We start from the raw sequence: 23,356 nt of genomic DNA, 5'->3' as shown, positions 1-23,356 counted from the left end.
CATTGATATCTGAAAGTCTGACACCTCTCACTGAGTGTTTTTTTTCCTTCCAGTTCATCTGTTTTTTTTGTTGTTCTTTACTCATTTTGCTGTAACACTGTCTTTAGAGTAGCAGCCTTTATCTTTAAATGGAGATATGTTCTCTTGTTCAGCATCTATACCAAATGTATTTATGTCAGAAGTGTGTTTGAGTCAGCATTTAAAAAAACAAACAATTGAATCACCATTGATACTTTGGAAAGACTGTAAATTTGTGTGAATGTGAAATTATGGCTGCAAAAATAATGGTCATGGACAGACACCCCTTGAATTCATGATATACTCTGAGTGTACATAACATTATGAACGCCTGCTCTTGCCACAACAGACTGACCAGGTGAATCCAGGTGAAACCTATGATCCCTTATTGATGTCACTAGTGAAATCCTCCTCAATCAGTGTAGATGAAGGGGAGGAGACAGGTTAAATAAGGATTTTTAAGCTTTGATAGTTGAGACATGGATTTTGTAAGTGTGCAATTCAGAGGATGAGCAAGACAAAAGATTTGTGTCTTTGAACGGGGTGCTAGGTTCTAAATAACAGGGTAAATAACGGACGGACATCTATAAAAGCTCAAACCAAGTTTATTCACCCAAAGGGTCAGACAGCTGAAAAATATATGTTCCCACCAGCACAAATACACATACTCCAATTTAGGTGAACTCCTCCTTCCCTCTAAACATGATATATTTATTTCTAGACAGGAAGTTAAGTGATGTGGGTAATAAATTGTTCCTTCTCCCTTAATCTGACCTGACTTCCGCCCCATTGCTCACTAATCCACATTTCTCCACCCTTATCAGTGACCACAACCATGTGATTGCCTTTCCTTTACTCAGTACATTCCAAGGCCCTGGCTCATATCCAACATGAATTGACCCCACCATATACATTCCTTCTACAGATGACCATTTAACTTTTGGTATTGAAATCCGACTGTGGCCCTTCTCATTTCCATAGGATACCTGATAATGAACAATATTTCAAGTTTAGAAGTCAGAACCCATCAGTGGTATGGTAGTAGGTGCCAGGCCCACCGGTTTGTGTGTTAAGAACTGCAATGCTGCTGGGTTTTTCACATTCAACAGTTTTCCATGTGTATTAAGAATGGTCCACCACCCAAAGGACATCCAGCCAACTTGACACAACTTTGGGAAGCATTGGTGTCAACATGGGCCAGCATCCCTGTTCGAAAGCGTTCAACACCTTATATAGTCCATGCCCTGGCGAATTGGGGCTGTTCTGAGGGCAGAAGAGGGTGTAACTGGGTGCAAGAGGGTTTTCCTAATGTTTTGTGTACTCCGTGTACATTCTGTAGTGTTGTGTGGAGTTCCACTGAATGGTATTGTCATTGGCCATTTGCCTTTACATCTAAACACATTTCAACTAAGGTTTCTTAGTCATTTCTGTTTCCTCTCTCTTGCTGTGTTTCTCTTTCAATCCCTCCTCCCTCTTTCCCTCGTCTTAGGCATCATATGCTTCCTCTGACCTTAACAGCAACAATGGTCTGTCCTCTTCTAGGCAACGGCTTTCTTCCTACGAGGTCTGTTCACGGCATGCACGTGCACACACCCAAACACATATACCTCAACTCCTGTATCAAAGCAATATTACCTCTCCTGAGCTGTGCACTCCCCAGATCAGTTTTTGCGGTCTTGCCAACATGTTGGCCGTGACAATTACCGTAGTAGTTGGCAAGGCGGCACATACAGATCTTGGACCAGGCTAGATCACATGGTCTTACCATTGTTGTGACCCAGGCACTGACTACAGTGTGAAAACATGTTGTGACAAGTATTCTTACCCCCTCCCTACTATACCCACACTCCATTTAGTCATCCGGGCTACTCAGCCAGATCTCCTACCGGCGCCATCACAGGGTTTGTGATGCCATTCATTAGTGTGACCTTTGACCCCACCCATTATGATACTTCATATGCTACCTGTAACACACGTGTTGCTCTGCCTGTTGTCACCTGAAAGACACTGTTTTTATCACAAGATCATCTTTAAAGTAAGCACTCTAGTACTTTTTAGTTTCACAGTGTAACCAGTGGCTTTAGGAGCCATTCTGTAATTATCAAGAAGTTCTGATCGCACTTATAGTAGCGACAATTTACTTTCGGGTGTTTTAGATTTTACTGGAGAAGTTACTGTGCACTGAAGAAGCTATGATTATGTCACTGTCGTGTAGATGAGCGACCATGTCTCCGAGAGCACTGCTGCGAATGTTAGGTTGTTTCAATCGTGTGTGTGTGTGACGTCCGATCCCACCCCTGCAGGGCTCTTTGTATGAGGACAGTCTGTACAGTGGGTCTCGACGGGTGACCGGCTCCAGCTCTCGTGTAAGACTCCCGATGCATTGTGGGATTGTGTTTGTGTGTGTATGGCAGTAAACCCACGTGTCCTAAATACGTGACATTCCCTTACTTGTAACATCTTATATCCCCTCTGCACCTAATAAATGACATGCGGTCACTAACCTTACTGTTTGAGTACTCAACCAAAAGATTGATAGGAATATTATTGTCCGGGCCTATAATTGAGATAGTTGAGGAAATTATGTCACTAATTGCAATGCGAGTGTTTTTAAATGAGGTTAATGTGTATGTAGGGCATGTCTGTGAGTAACTGGAATGTATATGACAGGTATGTTCTGTTCATGGTTATTTTATTAGCTTTTGCATGATGTGTTCTGTTTTTCTGTCATGAGTTTTAGTTTCCAGAGTGTTTAGCTCTGTTTGTGCTGTTGATATGACACACATTAACTTTGGTGCCTTTGGGAACTTTGGTGAGGAGTGGCTCAGTTGGTTGGAGCATGGTGCTTGCAGGTCGTGGGTTCAGTTCCCTGTGAACGTTAATGCGGTGCACTGAATAGCTCTGTTGGCTTAGGATTTCTCTACTTGTCGCCTGATGTGCGTATGTGAGTGGGTACTGCAGACGTGCACGTGTGTGTTCTTGTGCACACTAATGATGGTGTATGTGCCCTCCCCAGCATTCAGAGTACAATAGTTATCGCGGCAGCGGTTCCAGGGCGTCCTCCAGGGCCAGCTCAGCCCATGCCAGCCCAGTGGTGAGCCCCTCTTCTCAGTCACACTGTCCAGCCATGGAGCATTGAAGTGGCACGACCCTCTCGCAAGCATTTAATCACAAACCGAGTATTCTTTTACACTGGATTAGTTACAATGGGGCAAAAAAGTATTTAGTCAGCCACCAATTATGCAAGTTCTCCCACTTAAAAAGATGAGACCTGTAATTTTCATCATAGGTACACTTCAACTATGACAGACAAAATGAGACGTTACTGTGGAATGTAGAATGTTTGCTACAACACCTTGCTCATTTCAGAAAGGCGCAACAGAGTTTCATCACGTTGATAAGAGTCCATATTACCGCAGAAACGGACTCAACCACTCGAATAACCAGCCATCCCGTCTTCAGTCAGCTGTTCGTTCCACCCCAAAAAATGTGTGTGTATATATTATATATATATATATACACACACACAATTTAGACGGTTATTTTTATATTTCAAAACTATCTGTTACATGGTTATACAGTAATTGTGTCAGCCCTAATAAATACATAACTGGCATCTTTCAGACTGATATTGTTGTAACCGACAAGGTGATATCTGAGACCCAGTACAACTTCTTGCTGTACCTCATATATTTGTGTTGAGAGGTTGCCCAGAAAAGCCTATGGTTTTAATTGTCAAATCTGGGCAGATATTTTATTAACCAGTGGCAAGAATATGAAGACTAGTTGACATCTGGTATGCTGGGTCATCCTACCTTAACAAATCATCAAACTTTAAGGTCTTTCTTTACAGGCAGGAATTAACATGTGGGCTACTGTGTGTCCTGTTTAGTATGCTCATTACTCTATACAGCTGTAGGCCGATCCTTGTTCCGTTTAACACAGATTCTCCATTTGGCCATGATTGTGTGTTTTCATTCATAGATGTGTTTTGGTTGGAAAAGGGCATTGTGTGAGAGGGATTCAGACAGTGCCCAACCTGAATATACTTTGTCCTATTGTGCCCCCTGGTGGGCAACTAGGATGATGACTGCAACTCTGTGGCCAGCTTCCTGCGCAGCGCGGCCACCAGCAGTGGCCTGCCCAGAGACCTGGATCACATGACCATCCCCAATTTATCCGACGTGAGTGGGGCAGCACTGCCCGCCCAGAGTCATGCCAGGGCATGGCAGCGTGGTCTCAACTTGCATATAAAGACTGGCTTCTTCTGTGTGGAGTGGGGGGGTAGACCTAAAGAGATGAATTACTGTCTGACTTGCTGTGTGAAGTGGTAGCCTGGATTGTGCTGTCAACTCCTACTGTATGGTCATTGTCACACCTGGAAGATGGGTGAGAGGAGACTTTAGAAAGTGTTTTTACCACTGAAGAGATGTCATCAACAGGGGTACTAGTGAATAAAAAATATGAATTGCTAATCTATAGCATGCAGGTGGATGGTTTCTTATAGATGGAGTCTTTGTAGAATGGGACTAACAACATTATGGTCTGTGTCATGGACTAGAAGTACCATCAACTATTTTAGAATGTACTGTAACCAGTATTGATGCTGATTGATATTCATATTGTTCACTTCCCATACCTAACAGCATGCTGACTACTCTGAACAGTTTGATGGCCACATGTAACATGTTGTATGTGATGGATCATAATAATGAACATTGCACGGCATTGAAGTTGAGACATCTGTACATTTTTATAATTAGGCATGCGCTCTTAACTTACCCAGTAACTGGTGTGTTATAACAACATTTAAACTGCTCATGGTTTATGATTGGATGGAAAGATTACCTACTCCCCCCACAGCTTGTGAGGGATAATGTGATTGGACAAAGTGGAGTAAGGTAAAGATGTGATGAGGACATTGAGTGTGAATCCATGGCCTTCCAGAACCTTCTCTAGGCCCTAATGTCATGATGTTGCCCTTGTTCTAACAGTATCTCCCCGTTGTTCCCAGGTGGATGACCGAGATTACCTGGAAAAGGGATCTCGAGCCGCTTCCACCCTATCGGCAGCCACCCTCGCCTCGCTGGGCGGGTCTTCCTCCCGGGGAGAAAGTGGTGAAACGTCCATCACTGGCGACACAGAAACCTCCATACGAGAGATCAAGGTAAAGGTTACAAAAACATGGGTGTCCTAGAACCATCTTCCATCAATTACACTCTTTAAGAGCCCATCACTGTACAGCACACACTGCTCTGCAAGTCATTCTCTACCTATCATTCTGCTTGTCACTTCATGTGTCGAACCCTGTCGCAGCATGCTTCTGTCTCTCCTCAACCCTGCCACACTCTTCACCCCAGGAGATTCATGAGCTGAAGGATCAGATCCAAGATGTGGAGTCAAAGTACATGCAGAGCCTCAAAGAAGTCAAGGTACATTACTGGACTGACGCAACCCAGCCTGAGGCCCTGTTAATGTTCATATGATTTTAGTCTTCCCTAGCTTTTGAGTTAACCAATGATAGGTTTAGAGTCTAAACTTTAAGACTACCCTACTATTAACCAATAATCGTTTTGAACTTCCTTAGAATTAACCAATGGTAGTTTTAGTCGCCAGTGTTAAAGTACCTGAGAGACTCCTTTTAAGCAATGATTAGTCCTCCTGACTAATATTTAATGAATGTTTTAGAATTATTTTCTTACCTATCCTTTTACTATCAACTACAGATTTAGGTTTAGACTCCTACCTTGCTATTAAATGGTTGCCAGAATCTTGGACTCCTCTAATCGTTTACTAAGGTGATAATTACCTATGATTTCAGACTAGTGATGTTGAAAGCCCAGATCGGCATGATAATTGACAGAATTATAACTTTATTTTCAGACTAGATGGCTTGCTTGCCTTTTCCTATGCATTTTTCAGCTTCCTTTCAAAGCAGTCAAGTTAATCTGTCCTGATGTCAAATTCAATAACCCTACAGGCATACAGTAGGCAACTGTTGCTTGTGTCCTAACATCATTACAATCATTTCCCTCTGAATACGAATTATGTCCATTGAATTCTATCCATGCCCTCCATTTTCGATCATGTTCCTGATCGTTCCTCCTAGTTGAAACCGTCAGAATGGAGTATAGAAAATGGAAGTGGCAGCGGTGTAACAATACCCCCTTGGATATTGATGTGTCTGTTGGGGTCTGTGTCTTTCAGTCTGTCTGTCTGTCTGTCTGTGTTCCCATGTGCATACACCAACGGGCATCTCTTCCTATAGGATACCTTAGTGGAGGTGGAGGAGAAGTACCGCAAGGCCATGGTGTCCAACGCCCAGTTGGACAACGAGAAGAACAACCTGATGTACCAGGTGGACACGCTGAAGGACTCGCTCATGGAGCTGGAGGAGCTGCTGTCCGAGTCACGCCGCGAGTACGAAGGGAAGAGCAAGGTAAGGGATACATCCGAGGGAGGGAGGGAGAGAAGGGATAGGGCCAGATCATGAGAAATATACAATTACAGTAAGATGAAGGGAAAAGTTAGGATCGAAAGAGAAAGGTGTATTGAGGAGGGCGATATTAGGTGGTACCTTTTGGAAACTATAGTTGCCTATAGTAATGTAATACTGGATGATTATAAACATGAACTGTATGTATATACAGTGTATTCGGAAAGTATTCAGACCTCTTCACTTTTTCCACATTTTGTTACGTTTCAGCCATATTCTAAAATGGATTAAATAGGTTTTTTCCCTCGACAATCTACACACAATACTCCATAATGACAAAGCAAAAACAGGTTTTATTACATTTTTGCAAATATATTAAAAATCTAAACAGAAATGTAACATTTGCATAAGTATTCAGACCCTTTACTCAGTACTTTTGTTGAAGCTCCTATGGCAGCAATTACAGCCTCGATCGAGTCTTCTTGGGTATGACGCTACAAGCTTGGCACACCTGTATTTGGGAAGCTTCTCCCATTCTCTGCAGATCCTCTCAACCTCTGTCAGGTTGGATGTGGAGTGTCACTTACCAGCTATTTTCAGGTCTCTCCAGAGATGTTTGATCGGGTTCATGTCCGGCCTTGGCTGGGCCACTCAAGGACCTTCAGAGACTTGTCCCGAAGCCACTCATGCGTTGTCTTGGCTGTGTGCTTAGGGTCGTTGTCCTGTTGAACCTGAGCACTCTGGAGACTGTTTTCTTCAAGGATCTCTCTGTAGTTTGCCCTGTTGATCTTTCCTTCTATCCTGACTAGTCTCCCAGTCCCTGCCACTGAAAAACATCCGCACAGCATGATGCAGCCACCACCATTCTTCACCGTAAGGATGGTGCCAGGTTTCCTCCAGACGTGACGCTTGGCATTCAGGCCAAAGAGTTCAATCTTGGTTTCATCAGACCAGATAATCTTGTTTCTCATAGTCTGAGAGTCATTTAAGTGCCTTTTTGGCCACCTCCAAGTGGGCTGTCATGTGCCTTTTTACTGAGAAGTGGTTTCCATCTGGCCGCTCTACAATAAAGGCCTGATCTGTGGAGTGCTGCAGAGGTGGTTGTCCTTCTGGAAGGTTCTCCCATCTCCACAGAGGAACTCTAAAGCTTTGTCAGAGTGACCATCGGGTTCCTGGTCACCTCCCTGACCAAGGCCCTTCTCCCCCTTCCTAGTGCGGCCAGCTCTAGGAAGAGTCTTGCTGGTTCCAAACGTCTTCCGTTTAAAAATGATGGAGGCTGCTGTATTCTTGGGGACCTTCAATGCTGCAGGAATTTTTTGGTACCCTGTGCCTCTACAAAATCCTGTCTCGGAGCTCTACAGACAATTCCTTCGACCTGGCTTGGTTTTTGCTATGACATGCACCATCAACTGTGGGACCTTTTTATATGGACAGGGCTATGCCTTTCCAACTAATGTCCAATTAATTGAATTTACCACAGGTGGAATCCAATCAAGTTGTAGAAACATCAAGGATGATCAATGGAAACAGGATGCACCTGAGCTCAATTTCAATCTCATAGCAAAGGGTCTGAATAGTTATGTAAATAAAGTATGTTTTTTATTTGTAGTAGATTTGTAAAAATGTCAAGTTTTCGCTTTGTCATTATGTTTTTATATAAAAATATTTAAGCAATTTTAGAATAAGGCTGTAACGTAACAAAATGTAGAAAAAGTGAAGGGGTCTGAATACTTTACAAATGCATTGTACGTAAATGATATGTACGATTTTATACATGTAAAACTGTATTTATGTTAAAAAAAAATATATATATATATAACACACTTTGATCAAGAATCAGTTTACAGACCGAAACTGACTTCATCCACAACTACAACCTGGACCTGGATTACAAACACAACCTGGATTATAAGGCAGCTGTTTTGGGCCACAATGATCACTGCATATATTGCAAATCCATTAAAACATCTCCTCTGTCATTTCTCCCAGGACTTTGAGCGTGAGAAACATGCCCACGGCGTGCTGCAGTTCCAGTTCAAGGAGATGAAGGAAACACTAAAACAGAGCGAGGAGTTACTAACAGTGAGTCCTCCAAGGCCTCCTCAAAATTAAAACCCAAAGCTTGTCAGGACAGCCAAAATGACTTTACCTGTCACCTTTCAGTTTTCTTATTTATGAACTTCCCTGTCTTCTCACCTCCATGCTGATCGTCTATTGTTCTCACTGCTTTCACCTTTCACACACACTTCATTTTCTCCTATTTATTCTATCACATCTTCCTGCGTTTCCGCTGTCCAGGAGATCCGTCAGATGCGTCTCAAGCAGGACGGCTTTGTTAGGGAAATCTCTGACCTGCAGGAAACCGTGGAGTGGAAGGATAAAAAGATTGGGGTATGCCCTGTGAACTCTAATCCATTCGTTTTGTTAGTACATGTTCAATTTGGTGGATGCAAATGGAAATCCCCACACATAATTGTGTTGTGTTCACCTGTGTTACTTAGGCAGAGAAGTTGATGCTAGCTAAGTGCATGAATGCTTGATACTGTATTCACTTTCTCTTTGCTCACTTTCACTTCACCCATATCTATCTTTGTTCTTTACCTGCGCTTCCACCTCCCCCACTGGGGGAACTGCTCAGGCCTTAGAGCGGCAAAAGGAGTATTCGGATGCCATCCGAAATGAGCGGGATGAGCTCAGGGATGAGGTGGTCCAGCTGAAAGACATTCTGAAGGTATTTAGTCCTCTCTAGGGAGTCGGAGCTCGGAATATGCAACGCTGGCCTTTTAAACAGGGTTTCTCTATTGTAGTTATGCAGCTATAATGCACTGTTGTGAGACTCTCTTAAGCCTCTCATCAGTTTGTGTTCATGTCATGCCCAGAAACATGGAATTGTCCTCAGACCTGACCTGACTGCCAATGGGGAAATGCTGGAGTTGGGAACTGAAGAGTCAGCCAGTGGAGATCCAGCTTCTCAATTGGCTCAGGACTCCCAGATGTCGCCCATGGAAGGGGGGAACAGCATGCTTGGTAAGCACCATTACTGGACAAAGATCGCTACATGTTGTAATCATCTCCTGCTTACCTCATAGCTTTGCCAAATTATAGCTAACTTCTAAGCTCAAATCATGCCCACACCTGTTCTAATGCAACCCTGTAGACTTAACCTGAGTTTGGTTGACTGACAATGAAGTTAGTCACAGAAGAAGTCCAAAACCTAAGCTTTCTCCACTGATTCTCCTCGCAACCCTTGCACTTGATGCATGTTAACTAATCCATGCATCTGAACCATGATTTAAAGCAGATGGTGTAAACACCCTTGTTTTGGTGCCAAAATGTGTATCCTACATAGTAGTTTAATTTTGAGGTAAGTCCGGGGTCCTTAGGCTAATTACTTTGGCGAAATTATGTTGACCTTGTGTTTTGTCTATTATAAACTCTTTACTTCAACCTGATAAATGTCAATGGTGTTTGAAGTGTTTGCTGTGGTGTTATAGTTGGTTGGTGTTTACACCAGATCATTATACGGATCACAATCAATAAATCCATGAATTGGTCTATTCAATGTAGGTTTTCGATTTTATTTTTTGTAAATGATTTGGAAAAAATGTTTTGTTTGTGTTAAGTCACAAACCTGTCAATTTCTGGCCAGTCCCAAAGCAATATAACACTACAGTAGACATTTCAGAGTTTAAGATTTGCAGCTTGCCAAGGTGCCTCTGACCTGCTCATCTGCCTTGAAGATTAATCTGGGATCAAGGTTTTGTTTGGTGCTCTCCTCCTCTTCTTCCTTTTCCACCTCTTCCATGCTGGTTTGATTTTTACCCAATTCTTTCAAATTACGCTTTGCGCTAATTGGCCCAGGTGCAACTGGCAGATCTTGATCATCAGAAAAATGTTTATTTGAAACTCCAAGCCACAGTGTTTGGCCTATTTCACCCTCATGGTATCCCTCATGGTCTCCTAGGCAGAGCTCAGGAGACGGAGTTGGGAAGTAGAGGAGATAAGGTGGTGGATCCAGGAAGGTCCAGGCAGCAAGAGGATACACACGAGGAGGAGGCTCAAGAGAACCATCTGACCTCACCCACCCCCTGTAGCCTTGTTGGTGTTTCTGAAACAGAAACATCGAGGGAGGCTCAGCCATTCTCACCCACATTGGGGGAGGAGGTTGAAATTGAAGGCAGTGATGTCAACAAAGACTCTGACAATGGCATACCAGTAGTAGAGGTCAAAAGTGGACCGGTCTGTGATTCTGAGGTACTTGTGGTTGTAACAGGTCCTGAGGAAGAGGTTACAGTAGCGGGGGAGGGGTATGAAGCAGCAGGTGTAGAGGGGACAGGGCAAGGCAGAGTAGAGGTTGCAAGCGAAGGGGAAATGGGAATAAAAAATGACAAGGCAGATGAGGCAGAGACCAAAGTTGTCAAGAGCAGTGACGACACCAAAGAGACGTCTTCAAAAGAGCCTACCTCAGAATATGGTGCAGCAGCTGAACAAGAGGAAAACGAATCGAGTAAAGACGTGAAATGTTTAGACTCATATCCTCTGCCTAGGGAAACCATTGAGGACACCATGAAAAATGGCACACATATTAGCCAAGGGACAGACCTTGATACTAGTAAGAGCCCAATCAAATCAAACCCTGAGCTTCAGAAAACAAAAAAGGTTGAAGCGTTACCAGAGATGACTGACCTGCAGCCACAGGCCCAAGCAGGCAACAAGAAGAAGAAAGGCAAGAAGAAGAAGGGAGAAACACAAAGCGACGTAAAGCAGGAAGACCATAAGAAGAGCACAACAGAAACGTGTGTAGTCTCCATGACAAATGGCACACAGATTAGCCTAGGGACAGACCTTGATACTCCTAAGACCCCAGTCGAATCAAACCCTGAGCCTCAACCTGAGCCTCAGAAAACAAAAAAGGCATGTGTGTTGCCAGAGACCACTGATATGCAGCTACAGTCCCAAGGAGGCAAAAAGAAAAAGAAAGGCAAGAAGAAGGGTGAGAAACAAGGTGATGAAACGCAGGGAGATAAGATGAGCACAACAGAAGAGGATGTGGTCTCCACCCCAAGCGATAAGGAGCCAGTAGAGGCTGTAGGAGAGGGGGTTATCACAATAGAGACACAGCGAGAGGAGGGGACCAGTAGTTCACCAGATCGAGAGCTCCAAAGCCCTGAACAAAAAGCACAAACCATAGCTGAGGGACTGAACCTGAAGGAAGAACAACTAGAAGAAGACCGAGTAGAGCCTACCATTGAAGTATCTCTGACTGACCAAGCTAAGAGTGAGGAAGTTGTCTCAAAGAAGAAAAAGAAGAAAATGAAAAAGGACAAACACAAACCTACAATGGAATTAGAGAAATCAGAAGGCGAGATATCAGTATTATCCCTTGAGTCCAACATTGGTATTGCTGATCCTGTTGATCACTCCAAGTGTATAACCAGCGCTTATAACCCTATGGAGGAATTAGAATTGACAACAGATACTGGTACCCAAAAGGACGAGTCAGGGTACACAACCAACCCTGATAACTTTGGAGACTGTTTGAACTCTTCAGCTGACCCAAAATGTCCATTGGACTCGAAACAGTCCACAGCTGGGAATTCAAACAATGTCAAAGAGGAAGATTCAATCAAGGTCTCAGTTGAAGAGGAACAAACAATCCAAGACTCAAAGGAACAGGGGAATAACTTTCACAGTCCCATCGTCCTAAGACCAGAGCTCAAGGAGAGCGTGGAACCTGAAGACCTTATCTTCCATGATGGTGTCGCTACTCACCCAGACCAGGCTAACGAAAATGCAACACAAGACCTAAAAGAGGCAGGTCAAGATAAACCAAATGGGAGCCCAGAAGAGCGTACAAATGCACTTGAACATGAAGACACTTCAATGGCAATGCCAGCAGATGTAGAGAAATGCAACAATTCAGCAGATGAGAAATGTTGTAGCATATCGCTTGACCGCAACTGCCCTGCTGCTGAGACCATAAGACTGCCTGAACAATTGGTGGATCTACCTGGTTGTCCAGTCACTGACAGGAACTTGTATGAAAACAACAAGCCAGAAACACTTGATGCAGAAGAGGCATCAAATGGAGGGATCTCTACAGAGACCGAGCTGAATGATACAGAAACACTTGATGCAGAAGAGGCATCAAATGGAGGGATCTCTAGAGAGACCGAGCTGAATGATACAGAAACATTTGATGCAGAAGAGGCATCAAATGGAGGGATCTCTAGAGAGACCGAGCTGAATGATACAGAAACACTTGATGCAGAAGAGGCATCAAATGGAGGGATCTCTAGAGAGACCGAGCTGAATGATACAGAAACATTTGATGCAGAAGAGGCATCAAATGGAGGGATCTCTACAGAGACCGAGCTGAATGATGCAGAAGAGGCATCAAATGGAGGGATCTCTACAGAGACCGAGCTGAATGATACAGAAGAGGCATCAAATGGAGGGATCTCTACAGAGACAGAGCTGAATGATGCAGAAGAGGCATCAAATGGAGGGATCTCTACAGAGACCGAGCTGAATGATACAGAAACACGACTACAGGACCCTGTAAAAGAAACTCCGGTGACAATTGACTCTTTTAGGGAACAGAGCCACAATGAAAGTGGACCATGCACTATGGTGGCTAAAGCAGAAGAGCAAGATGATCCCATTGAGGCCAAGCTGGAGGGTAACAAGGTACCTGGACCCAGTGAGCCGTGGAATGACAAGGAGCATGAAAATGAGGGTCAATCGTTTGACTTTTCTGACCTAGTTTCAGTGGTTCCTGCAAATGTATTCCCAATAGCATCCCAAGAGGAGGTCAGCCAGGAAATGAGAACTATGTCGGTAGGATACAAAATAGAGGTAGAGCTTGGTAAAGAGAAGGGTAACCAGGAAGAGGAGGATGACAAACCGCAGGACACAGAGGGAGTTAGCACGATAGTGGCACAGCAATCAATTGAAGGGGGGTCGGATAATGCACCAGAGGAGCTCCGAAGCCCTGAAGAAAAAGCACAAACCATAGTTGAGGGCCAGAACGTGAATGGAGAACAACAACTAATCACATTAGAGGAGGGGGTTAGTGTAACACACAACCAGAAAGACATTGCAGAGGAGGGAGGGAGTGTGACTGTTGAACAGCAAGGTGTAGGGGAGAGCGAGAGGCAGCAGAATGCAACTGAGGTAGAGGCTTTGCCAGTAGAGGAGGGGGAAGAGGCAATCCAGTATGGGTCACAGCAGGGTAGAAGAGAAAGTAGTCAGAGTGCAGAGGGCAACAACGAGCAATCTAGGACAGGCTTGAAAAAAGGCAGTAAGAAAGTAAAAGGCAAGGGAAAAGAGGACTGCCGAATGTCCTAGTTTTTAGGTCTGCACTCAATATAAACAACAGCAAATATTTATGAAAGTGCAAAGAGTCTCAACTAATACAGCCAAAGCAAGTACCATTAAAATTCCTTCCAAAGTTATAATTCGATGTACTGTATTTTGAGGTCAAAGTATTTGTGACATATTTTTTGTTTTGGCTTTGTATTCCAGCACTTTGGATTTGAAATTATACTATGAGGTAAAGTGTAGCATCCACATTAATTTAATTTGAGCGTACTTTTTGTTCAGCACTTTTTGTACATGCTCTGGTCCCCCCATTTAGGGAAACAAAAGTATTTCGACATTCATTTGTGTGTTAAAGTAATCAAAAGTGTAGTATTTGGGCCTATATTCCTAGTACTCAATGACTACACTAAGCTTGTTTGATGTATTTGCAGTTTGTTTTTGTTGTTTCAGATTATGTTGTGCCCAATACATTATTTAGCATTACATTTCTATTGTCACTTTTATTTTAAATAAGAATAGAATGTTTCTAAACACTTCTACATTAATGTGATGCTACCATGATTACGAATAATGGTGAATAATGATGAGTGAGAAAGTTAAGAGGCACAAGACCATAACCCCAAAACATGCTAAACAGGAGAGGTTGAGGGGGATGATGTGTATGGCTCTATAGTTTTCTCACTCATCAGTATTCATGATTATCCATAATCATTGTAGCATCCACATTAATGTAGAAGTGTTTAGAAATATTATATTCTTATTTACAACAAAAGTGACTCCAAAATGACACAATACATTATTTACCATACGTTTCTATTGGGTATAAGCTTGATGTAGTCATTGCTTGGAATATGGGACCAAATACTAAACATTTGACTACTTTAATACACATATGTGAATTTGTCCAAATACTTTTGGTTCCCTAAAATGGGGGGACAATGTACAAAAAGTGCAGTCATTTCTAAACGGGTAACCCAATTTGGATGACAACACCCTCAAATTAAAGCTGACTATGATAAACATTAGACATATGATGGCCATGCAACAACAAATATGCCACTGTCCAAATACTTTGACTTCACAGCATGTGTGTATTTTAGCAAATTTTTAGGGAAGTTTGCCATAAGGGGTGGGTAATCTTACCACGCAGGCTGTTTTTCCCCAAACAAGCAGTAACACACCTGATTCAACTAAGAAAACCATTAATTTAAGACTAGTAGTAGTTGATAAGTAGGATCAATCAAATGTGTTACTACTTGCCTGGCCCTGGTAGGGTACATTGCCCATACTCTCGTATAAATCTGCAGCACCAATATACCTATACTGTAATAATGTAATATTGATTGATTGAATGACCGTATGTTTTTCTTCATCTATTCAAGGCACAATGTTTATATTGCAATGCATGATATTTGTATCATCATACCGTCCTTCTCTCATCCTGTGATTTATGGAATTACCGGCCTAGTACACAAGGAGGCGCCAAAAAAACAACCCATTGGCCGTCTAACCAGAATGCTAACAGAATTGGCACAAGAAATAGTGAATTTCCATGGAGGCTGCTAGCTAAATATGTTAATGAGCCCAAACGAACATAAACAAATTGCAAAGACAGGCAATCCAGCTCATAAAGGTATACATATATACGTAGGAGGTATACGTAGGAGCTACCAAATGTAATTTTTGGTCAGTTTGGACATTTACAAGCTAAATGTGAATGGCAGACTTTGTGCAAATTAAGTTTTGACTCATGCATGTCTGTGTGGAGTCGCTGGGGAAGGGGCCTGCCTGCTCAGACGGAACGTGAACGAAGAGGACAAAAAACGCAAGGAAATCCAGCAGTAGTAGCCTTACAGATAATTCATCCAAAGGGCTTTGAGTTCTCAAACACAGCAGAAAGCTAACACCATACTATGCCCCGTCACCTTATTAATTCAGCCACTTACTTAGACAACTAACAAGTTAAACTTAGGGGTCACGTTAATGCAGAATTCTGTTTTTAACGCAGGAAAAAAATATAAAACATAACAAATATCTTGCTGAATTTTGTAAATGCAGATCTAAAATGCTTATTGAAATTTCTGCTCGGCATCAGACTACTTTTGTGCTTCAGTTTCACTTCTCCACTCAGATGAGAATTCACAAACGAGCATTCTATCAGCAGACAGTTATCTGAATGATGTGTAGCTACTTTTCTGATACTTTTCTCAGTGTAACCAGAATACTTTTCTCTTGTAAAATGCAAGATTAACTTTAAGCGAAACATTAGGAAAAGTAGCTGGCTACATTCTTTCTATGATAAACATTCAAAATACAGTATGATGGCAATGCATCGTTTTTGCAAGGAAGACCTTGCTTTTTCATTGTAAGCTCATTTACTTGCTTTTTCATTGTAAGCTCATTTACTTGTGTGGCTGCCAGCCAAATACCGTTACACTTCGGTTGATAAAAAGGAAGCTATTTTCTGTCAAATGTCCTGCACTAATGTATTTTCTGTGAAGGAAAACTACAGTTGCACTTCCCTGATCGCGCTTGAAGCAAAAAACACTTGACTTTAAATATAAAACGCGACCCTTGTCAATACACAGCTGGACTGCTCCGGCTTTCTCCCATTGTGCTATTTACAAACACGCATGTTAAGAGTAGGGGTGTTAACCACGGTGTTCTGGCTAAATCCCCAATCTGGCCCTTATACCATCATCGCCACCTAATCATCCCCAGCTTCCTATTGGCTCAATCATCCCCAGGACATTGCTGTAAATGTCCTCAACTGTTCTCAGGGCAATTACGGTAAGCTTTATAATGTGAAATGAAGAACGCAATCTGCTGTATCTGCTAAAATAATGCTTTTTTTTTTTTTTTTTTTACTTAAAATAAATAGTTTCCCCTGGCTATTTCCAAATACGGTACACCGCCCAAGCGTAGTCAAAAGTTTGCCCAGAACAAAAAATATTTTCTTGCTTGGTGTATTTTGATGAAGAGAGAAACTAACCGATTGAGATTTTCTTATGCCATAAAATAATTGGCAGAAAAATCCTCCATGTTACAAGTCCATTCCATGTAGGCAATGATCTCAGGTGAAATCCATGCCCTAGGATATCATGTGCATACTGTAAAATTGCTTTGTGTTCAGCATATGCCATGGTTCCTGAATTCATATGATATGACTGCTAGACAAATTGTATACAAGAATATGACTCCCTTGTTAATCACTGGTCTAAATGTTTCTTCATGTGCACTTTTTGTAAGGAAATACCTTCTGACCCTTTTCATGATTGAATAAAATAAGTAATTACAACCTTTGAGAAATACACTTCAGTAATGTATAATACTAATTATGTAGTGTCATAATATAATAGTACTTATGTGTTGTCTGCCTGTCAACAGCAGTCTCATTGACGCACAAACATAATCTCTTCAGGTCAACTTCTCTCATCCATTAGCTGTTTAGCATAAAAATGCCCTAGAGGCTGTGTGCCCTCCTCTCCAGTTTCTGCATGCTAACCATAACCCCACCCCTCACCTACGCTCTCCCAATGGACACCTGCTCCATTGCATGCATCAAGTGACTCTAAACTCCTCCCACCCCGACTCAGCCCTCCCCATCCATGTACTTGGCTCCTCCCACCCCTGGTATGTTAACATTGGTTTTACTGTATGCTCTTGTTTTTATGATTGTTCTTGCATGAACATAATGAAAGTGTGTATTGATTGGGGTATAGATGCTTACTCAAAGTTATACAGATAATGGTGACAAGTTCTGTGAAATGTTTAATACTGTAAGCAGATCAGCTCAATACTTTTTTTCTTTCAGAGATCCGCTTGAGGAAGCTGGTTGACGAGCGGGAGAACTTGATAGGACAGGTGAGTAAGGACATCCATCTATCCATAGTCTGTCACCCATTACGCTAGCTGAACTCTTCAACTGAATTGGCCATAGAGGCAACAGGCAAATAAAATAAAATTGTATTTGTCACATATGCTGAATAGAACAGGTGTAGTAGACCTTACCGTGAAATGCTTACTTACAAGCCCATGGCCAACAATGCAGTTAAGAAAATAGAGTAGATAAAATATTTACTAAATAAACAAGTTACATTTTTTTTGTTTTTTTTTTGTTTAAAGTAACACAATAAAATAACAATAATGAGGCTACATACAGGGTGTACCAGTACTGAGTCAGTGTGCAAGAGTACAGAGGTAATTTGCATGTGTAGGTTGGGGTAAAGTGACTTTGCATAGATAATAAACAGCGAGTAGCTGCAGTGTAAAAACAGGGGGGTAAATGCAAATAGTCCAGGTGGCCATTTTGATTAATTGTTCAGCAGTCTAATGGCTTGGGGATAGAAGCAGTGTTTAATTGATATATTGTAATTACTTTGCCACCGTGGCCTATTTATTGCCTTACCTCCCTTACCTCATTTGCACTCACTGTATATATATTTATTTTTCTACTGTATTATTGACTGTATGTTTTGTTTATTCTGTTGTATGTGTCGAACTGCTGTGCTTTATCTTAGCCAGGTCGCAGTTGTAAATGAGAACTTGTTCTCAACTAGCCTACCTGGTTAAATAAAGGTGAAATAAAATAAAAATGATAAATCTTTTCAGTCTCCTGAGGGGAAAAAGGCGTTGTTGTGCCCTCTTCGTGACTTTCTTCGTGTGTTTAGACCATGATAGTTAGTTGGTGATGTGGACACCAAGGAACTTGAAACTCTCGACCCGCTCGATGTGACTGGGAGCGTGTTTGGCCCTCCTTTTCCTGTAGTCCACAATCATCTCCTTTGTCTTGCTCACGTTGAAGGAGAGGTTTTTGTCCTGGCACCACACTGCCAGGTCTCTGACCACCTCCCTATAGGCTGTGTCATCATTGTCGGTGATCAGGCCTACCACTGCTGTGTCGTCAGCAAACCTTGATGGTGTTGGAGTCGTGCTTGGCCACGCAGTCGTGGGTGAACAGGGAGTATGGGAGGGGACTAAGCAGGCACCCCTGAGGGGCCCCTGTTTTGAGCATCAGCGTGGCAGATGTGTTTTTGCCTACCCTTACCACCTGGGGGCGGCCTGGCTCTGTTATGGTGTGGGTGCATTTTCCTGGCATGGTTTACAGTTGAAGTCGGAAGTTTACATACACATATGCATTTAAACTCAGTTTTTCACAATTCCTGACCTTTAATCCTCGTAAAAAAATCCCTGTCTTAGGTCAGTTAGGATCACCACTTTATTTTAAGAATGTGAAATGTCAGAATAATAGTACAGATAATGATTTATTTCAGCTTTTATTTCTTTCATCACATTCTCAGTGTGTCAGAAGTTTACATACACTCTATTAGTATTTGGTGGTATTGTCTTTAAATTGTTTAACCTGGGTCAAACGTTTCGGGTAGCCTTCAACAAGCTTCCCACAACAATCCTACCACCATCAACAAAACACCAAAAGTGTATTTTCTCGTGGAAGATTAGTGTCGCAACCCTCCAATAGAGTTCCAGACACTTGTAGAGTCTATGCCAAGGTGCAATAAAGCTGTTCTGGCGGCTCGTGGTGGCCCAACGCCCTATTAAGACAATGTTGGTATTTCCTTTATTTTGGCAGTTACCTGTATGTTTGTTGTTTTTATACAGCTACAATTTGAATAGGTTTTAACTGTCCTGAATGTGGTCCTCCCTATAGGTGAAGAAACTGAAGGCCCAAGTAGAGCAGAAGAAACAGAGGAACGAGATTGAGGAGGATTCCAGCCCGGAGGGCGAGGTTCTGGAGAACGGCACAGACCCACACATACAAGACCTGCAGAGTAAGATTCACAGACACTGTAACGTGTTATGACTGAAATTAATAACTCAAGATAAAAATGTATGTTAGTCCTAACTATGTTATTTTAATAGGATTCATATTCAGTATCTACTGCATTGGCACATCAGACCTTGTTTTCTTTTTTCCCACATTTGCAGGAGATGCCAGCAGGCAACTTAGTGACCTAAAGTTCAAACTTGTCAAATCGGAGCAGGAAGTGACAGCTTTGGAACAGAATGTAAGTCGACTGTCATTAACCTAGTTAATTGGAAAGAGATAATTATCACAGGTCCAAGTACTGCTAATTTGACTCGTTATAGGCTGAGATTCTCATGTACTCTATCCAATCACCAATCTGCAGGTTACTAGGCTAGAGGGTCAGGTGACCCGCTACAAGGGTGCGTCGGAGAACTCAGAGAAAGTGGAGGACGAGTTGAAGGCTGAGAAACGCAAGCTGCAGAGAGAAGTATGGCCCCCAGCTGTCAGTTATGTGGCTTAAATCAAGCTCCTATGCAGAGACCAGATGTCAGGGGTCTGCAATGTTCAGAACATTGCTTCTGAAATGGACAGAATTACCTGGTCATGTGGAATAGAATGGAATAGTTTCTCCCTCCTTTACCCGAAGTGTGCACTAATAGACTTCCCTGCATGGATTTAAAAGGAATGGCCTAATCCTTTCAAATCTTAGGGGGAGTGAACAAGTGCACACTTGGGTTATAATGTACACAATTTGTGTTTTTGATTCATTGTTGATTTTGAATGAATCTGAATAAAATCAAATGATTCTTTCTGTTCCTTGATGGCAGTTGCGGTCAGCGCTGGACAAGATAGATGAACTTGAGTCGAACAACAGCCACCTCTCTAAACGGTTGGACAAGATGAAGGCCAATCGCTCCACGGCAACGACTCCCTAATGATGACCTGGCAGCATAACTCCGTCCCTATCCTGTCTGTCCACCAATGGCTGCCCACGTTGGAAGGAGTGTCCTGCCTTGCATTGGGCTTGCCTCTCCATCTGCTTCGCAACCTTATGAAAAAAAACTTTAAGTAACTTCAGTTCTCCTAATCGCTAGCGCACACAACACAGAACACAAACACGCGCAATGTGCCATATTCTTAATGTCTTTGTTTTTGTTTGTTTTTCCAATGATGAGAATTCTTCATAGGTGTATATATGACACCCAGAAAGCCCTTATCAAGCACTAATTGTCGGGGAAGAGTAAGTCTGTATGTCTTATTTTCTGGGGGAAGGCGCTGCTCTGCACCAGAGAATTTGGGGAAATACAGTGCGACTAGGGGCGACCTGGGACTGGATAGGGTTCTTTGGACCGCGACTGGCTACTTGGGCTACATAATTTTGCTATCCCATCCCCTGTGTACAGAATAACACTGAATGTCCCTCTGTCCGGAACGATCCTCCTCCTCACTCAAACCCCTATGTTCACCTTGACTAAACAGAGAGGACATGGCCCAAAGTCTCAGTGGACTGAACTGAACTGGGTTACCATGGTGTGCTGTGGATGTGAAAGCATTTTTTTTGTGTGTATTTACATTTTTTTCCCTCTTATACCCTGCATTTCTCTTATCTGTGTCCTAAAAGCCAAATTATGAGCACATTTTACCATGGTTGGGTGTGTATGTTTGTCTCTCTTTGTGTTTACCTGTTGTCTCTTAAAGGGCAACTCCACCACTTTTCAACCTCGTTTTCATGATCTCCAGCACATTACCAGTGTCAACAGCACATTTGTACAAAAAACATATACAGTTGAAGTCAGAAGTTTACAGACACCTTAGCCAAATACATTTAAACTCAGTTTTTCACAATTCCTGTTTTAGGTCTGTTAGGATCACCATTTTATTTTAAGAATGTGAAAATTCAGAATAATAGTAGAGAGAATGAATGATTTTTATTTCAGCTTTTATTTCTTTCATCACATTCCCAGTGGGTCGGAAGTTTACATACACTCAATTAGTATTTGGTAGCATTGCATTTAAATTGTATAACTTGGGTCAAACGTTTTGGGTAACCTTCCACAAGCTTCCCACAATAAGTTGGGTGAATTTGCTCGCACATGCTTTTTCAGTTCTGCCCACACATTTTCTATGGGATTGAGGTCAGGGCTTTGTGATGGTCACTCCAATACCTTTACTTTGTTGTCCTTAAGCCATTTTGCCACAACATTGGAAGTATGCTTGGGGTCATTGTCCATTTGGAAGACCCATTTACGACCAAGCTTTAACTTTCTGACTGATGTCTTGAGATGTTGCTTCAGTATATCCACATAATTTTCCCTCGTCATGATGCCATCTATTTTGTGAAGTGCACCAGTCCCTCCTGCAGCAAAGCCCCCCCACAACATGATGCTGCCAACCCCGTGCTTCACGGTTGGGATGGTGTTCTTCAGCTTGCAAGCCTCTCCCTTTTTCCTCCAAACATAACGATAGTCATTATGGCCAACAGTTCTGTTTTTTGTTTCATCGGACCAGAGGACATTTCTCCAAAAAGTACTATCTTTGTCTCCATGTGCAGTTGCAAACCGTAGTCTGGCTTTTTTATGGCGGTTTTGGAGCAGTGCCTTCTTCCTTGCTGAGCGGCCTTTCAGGTTATGTCGATATAGGACTCGTTTTACTGTGGATATAAATACTTTTGTACCAGTTTCCTCCAGCATCTTCACAAAGTCCTTTGCTGCTGTTCTGGGATTGATTTGCACTTTTCGCACCAAAGTACGTTCATCTCTAGGAGACAGAACGTGTCTCCTTCCTGAGCGGTATGACAGCTGCGTGGTCCCATGGTGTTTATACTTGCGTACTATTGTTTGTACAGATAAACGTGGTACCTTCAGGTGTTTGGACATTTCTTCCAAGGATGAACCAGACTTGGGGAGGGAGGGCTACAATTTTTTCTGAGGTCTTGGCTGATTTCTTTTGATTTTCCCATGATGTCAAGCAAAGAGGCACTGAGTTTCAAGGTAGGCCTTGGTACACCACCAATTGACTTAAATGATGTCAGTTAGCCTATCAGAAGCTTCTAAAGCCATGACATCATTTTCTGGAATTTTCCAAGCTGTTTAAAGGCACAGTCAACTTAGTGTATGTAAACTTCTGACCTACTGGAATTGCGATACAGTAAAATAATCTGTCTGTAAACAATTGTTGTAAAAATTACTTGTGTCATGCACAAAGTAGATGTCCTAACCTACTTGCCAAAACTATAGTTTGTTAACAAGAAATTTGTGGAGTGGTTGAAAAACAATTTTTAATGACTCCAACCTAAGTGTATGTAAACTTCTGACTTCAACTGTATATAAAGTTACAATTTCTACCCGATTACAAGTTATTTAAAAACAGTGATTTTCAAACAGTTGTGGCGACGTGGGGAGCAAGAAAACACCCAACCTTCGGTTAGAAACTCATTGGAGGTTTTGAAAGTCCTTTTTTTTTTAATACTTTTAATACTACCCTGTAATGTCACACGGAAACGTTATTTTAGGACCACAGGTCATAGAAAAGTGTTTTCCCATATGGAGATAATGAGGTTGAAAAGTGGTAGTTGCCCTTTTAAGTCCAAAAGCTTGTGTTGTGTTGACACAGGAGGTTGTGTATGCATCCCACCTTCCCAAGCTACACCTTCTTTCTTACCACAATTGATATAATCATTGTCACACAAACAGAATGTACAGTATTTAACTTCACCTGTGATTTCACCCGCTTTCTACTTCAGATTTATTCATTTTTTGATTCGTTTTTTGGGGGGGACAAAATAATAGAATTGAAAGACTGATGTGTCTTTG

At 42.2% G+C, this 23,356-nt stretch overlaps 1 protein-coding gene across 21 annotated transcripts in view; it reads left to right on the top strand.

Annotated features, from left to right (window-relative positions):
• Nucleotides 1-21,421, top strand: part of LOC112225077 (leucine-rich repeat flightless-interacting protein 2) — a 79,614-nt gene extending 58,193 nt beyond the window's left edge. For 5 of the 21 annotated variants that reach the window (XM_024388676.2, XM_024388675.2, XM_024388671.2 and 2 more), the window contains 13 exons: nucleotides 1,508-1,582; nucleotides 1,875-1,919; nucleotides 2,322-2,384; nucleotides 3,035-3,112; nucleotides 4,101-4,202; nucleotides 5,033-5,185; nucleotides 5,379-5,450; nucleotides 6,287-6,457; nucleotides 8,444-8,536; nucleotides 8,753-8,845; nucleotides 9,093-9,185; nucleotides 9,334-9,481; nucleotides 10,419-13,832. In XM_024388676.2, coding sequence (XP_024244444.1) covers nucleotides 1,508-1,582; nucleotides 1,875-1,919; nucleotides 2,322-2,384; nucleotides 3,035-3,112; nucleotides 4,101-4,202; nucleotides 5,033-5,185; nucleotides 5,379-5,450; nucleotides 6,287-6,457; nucleotides 8,444-8,536; nucleotides 8,753-8,845; nucleotides 9,093-9,185; nucleotides 9,334-9,481; nucleotides 10,419-13,804 — 4,572 coding nt within the window. In that variant the 3' untranslated portion in view covers nucleotides 13,805-13,832. Of the gene's footprint in view, nucleotides 1-1,507; nucleotides 1,583-1,874; nucleotides 1,920-2,321; nucleotides 2,385-3,034; nucleotides 3,113-4,100; nucleotides 4,203-5,032; nucleotides 5,186-5,378; nucleotides 5,451-6,286; nucleotides 6,458-8,443; nucleotides 8,537-8,752; nucleotides 8,846-9,092; nucleotides 9,186-9,333; nucleotides 9,482-10,418; nucleotides 13,833-17,591; nucleotides 17,642-19,445; nucleotides 19,567-19,723; nucleotides 19,804-19,926; nucleotides 20,032-20,371 lie in introns of those variants that run through there. The other 16 variants (XM_024388685.2, XM_024388684.2, XM_024388683.2 and 13 more) reach the window with 13 other exon arrangements.
• Nucleotides 21,422-23,356: the final 1,935 nt, after the last annotated feature.

The sequence above is a fragment of the Oncorhynchus tshawytscha genome, linkage group LG26, assembly GCF_018296145.1.
Source record: "Oncorhynchus tshawytscha isolate Ot180627B linkage group LG26, Otsh_v2.0, whole genome shotgun sequence".
Taxonomy (NCBI): Eukaryota; Metazoa; Chordata; class Actinopteri; order Salmoniformes; family Salmonidae; genus Oncorhynchus; species Oncorhynchus tshawytscha.
This window is presented reverse-complemented; position numbering and strand designations above follow the sequence as displayed.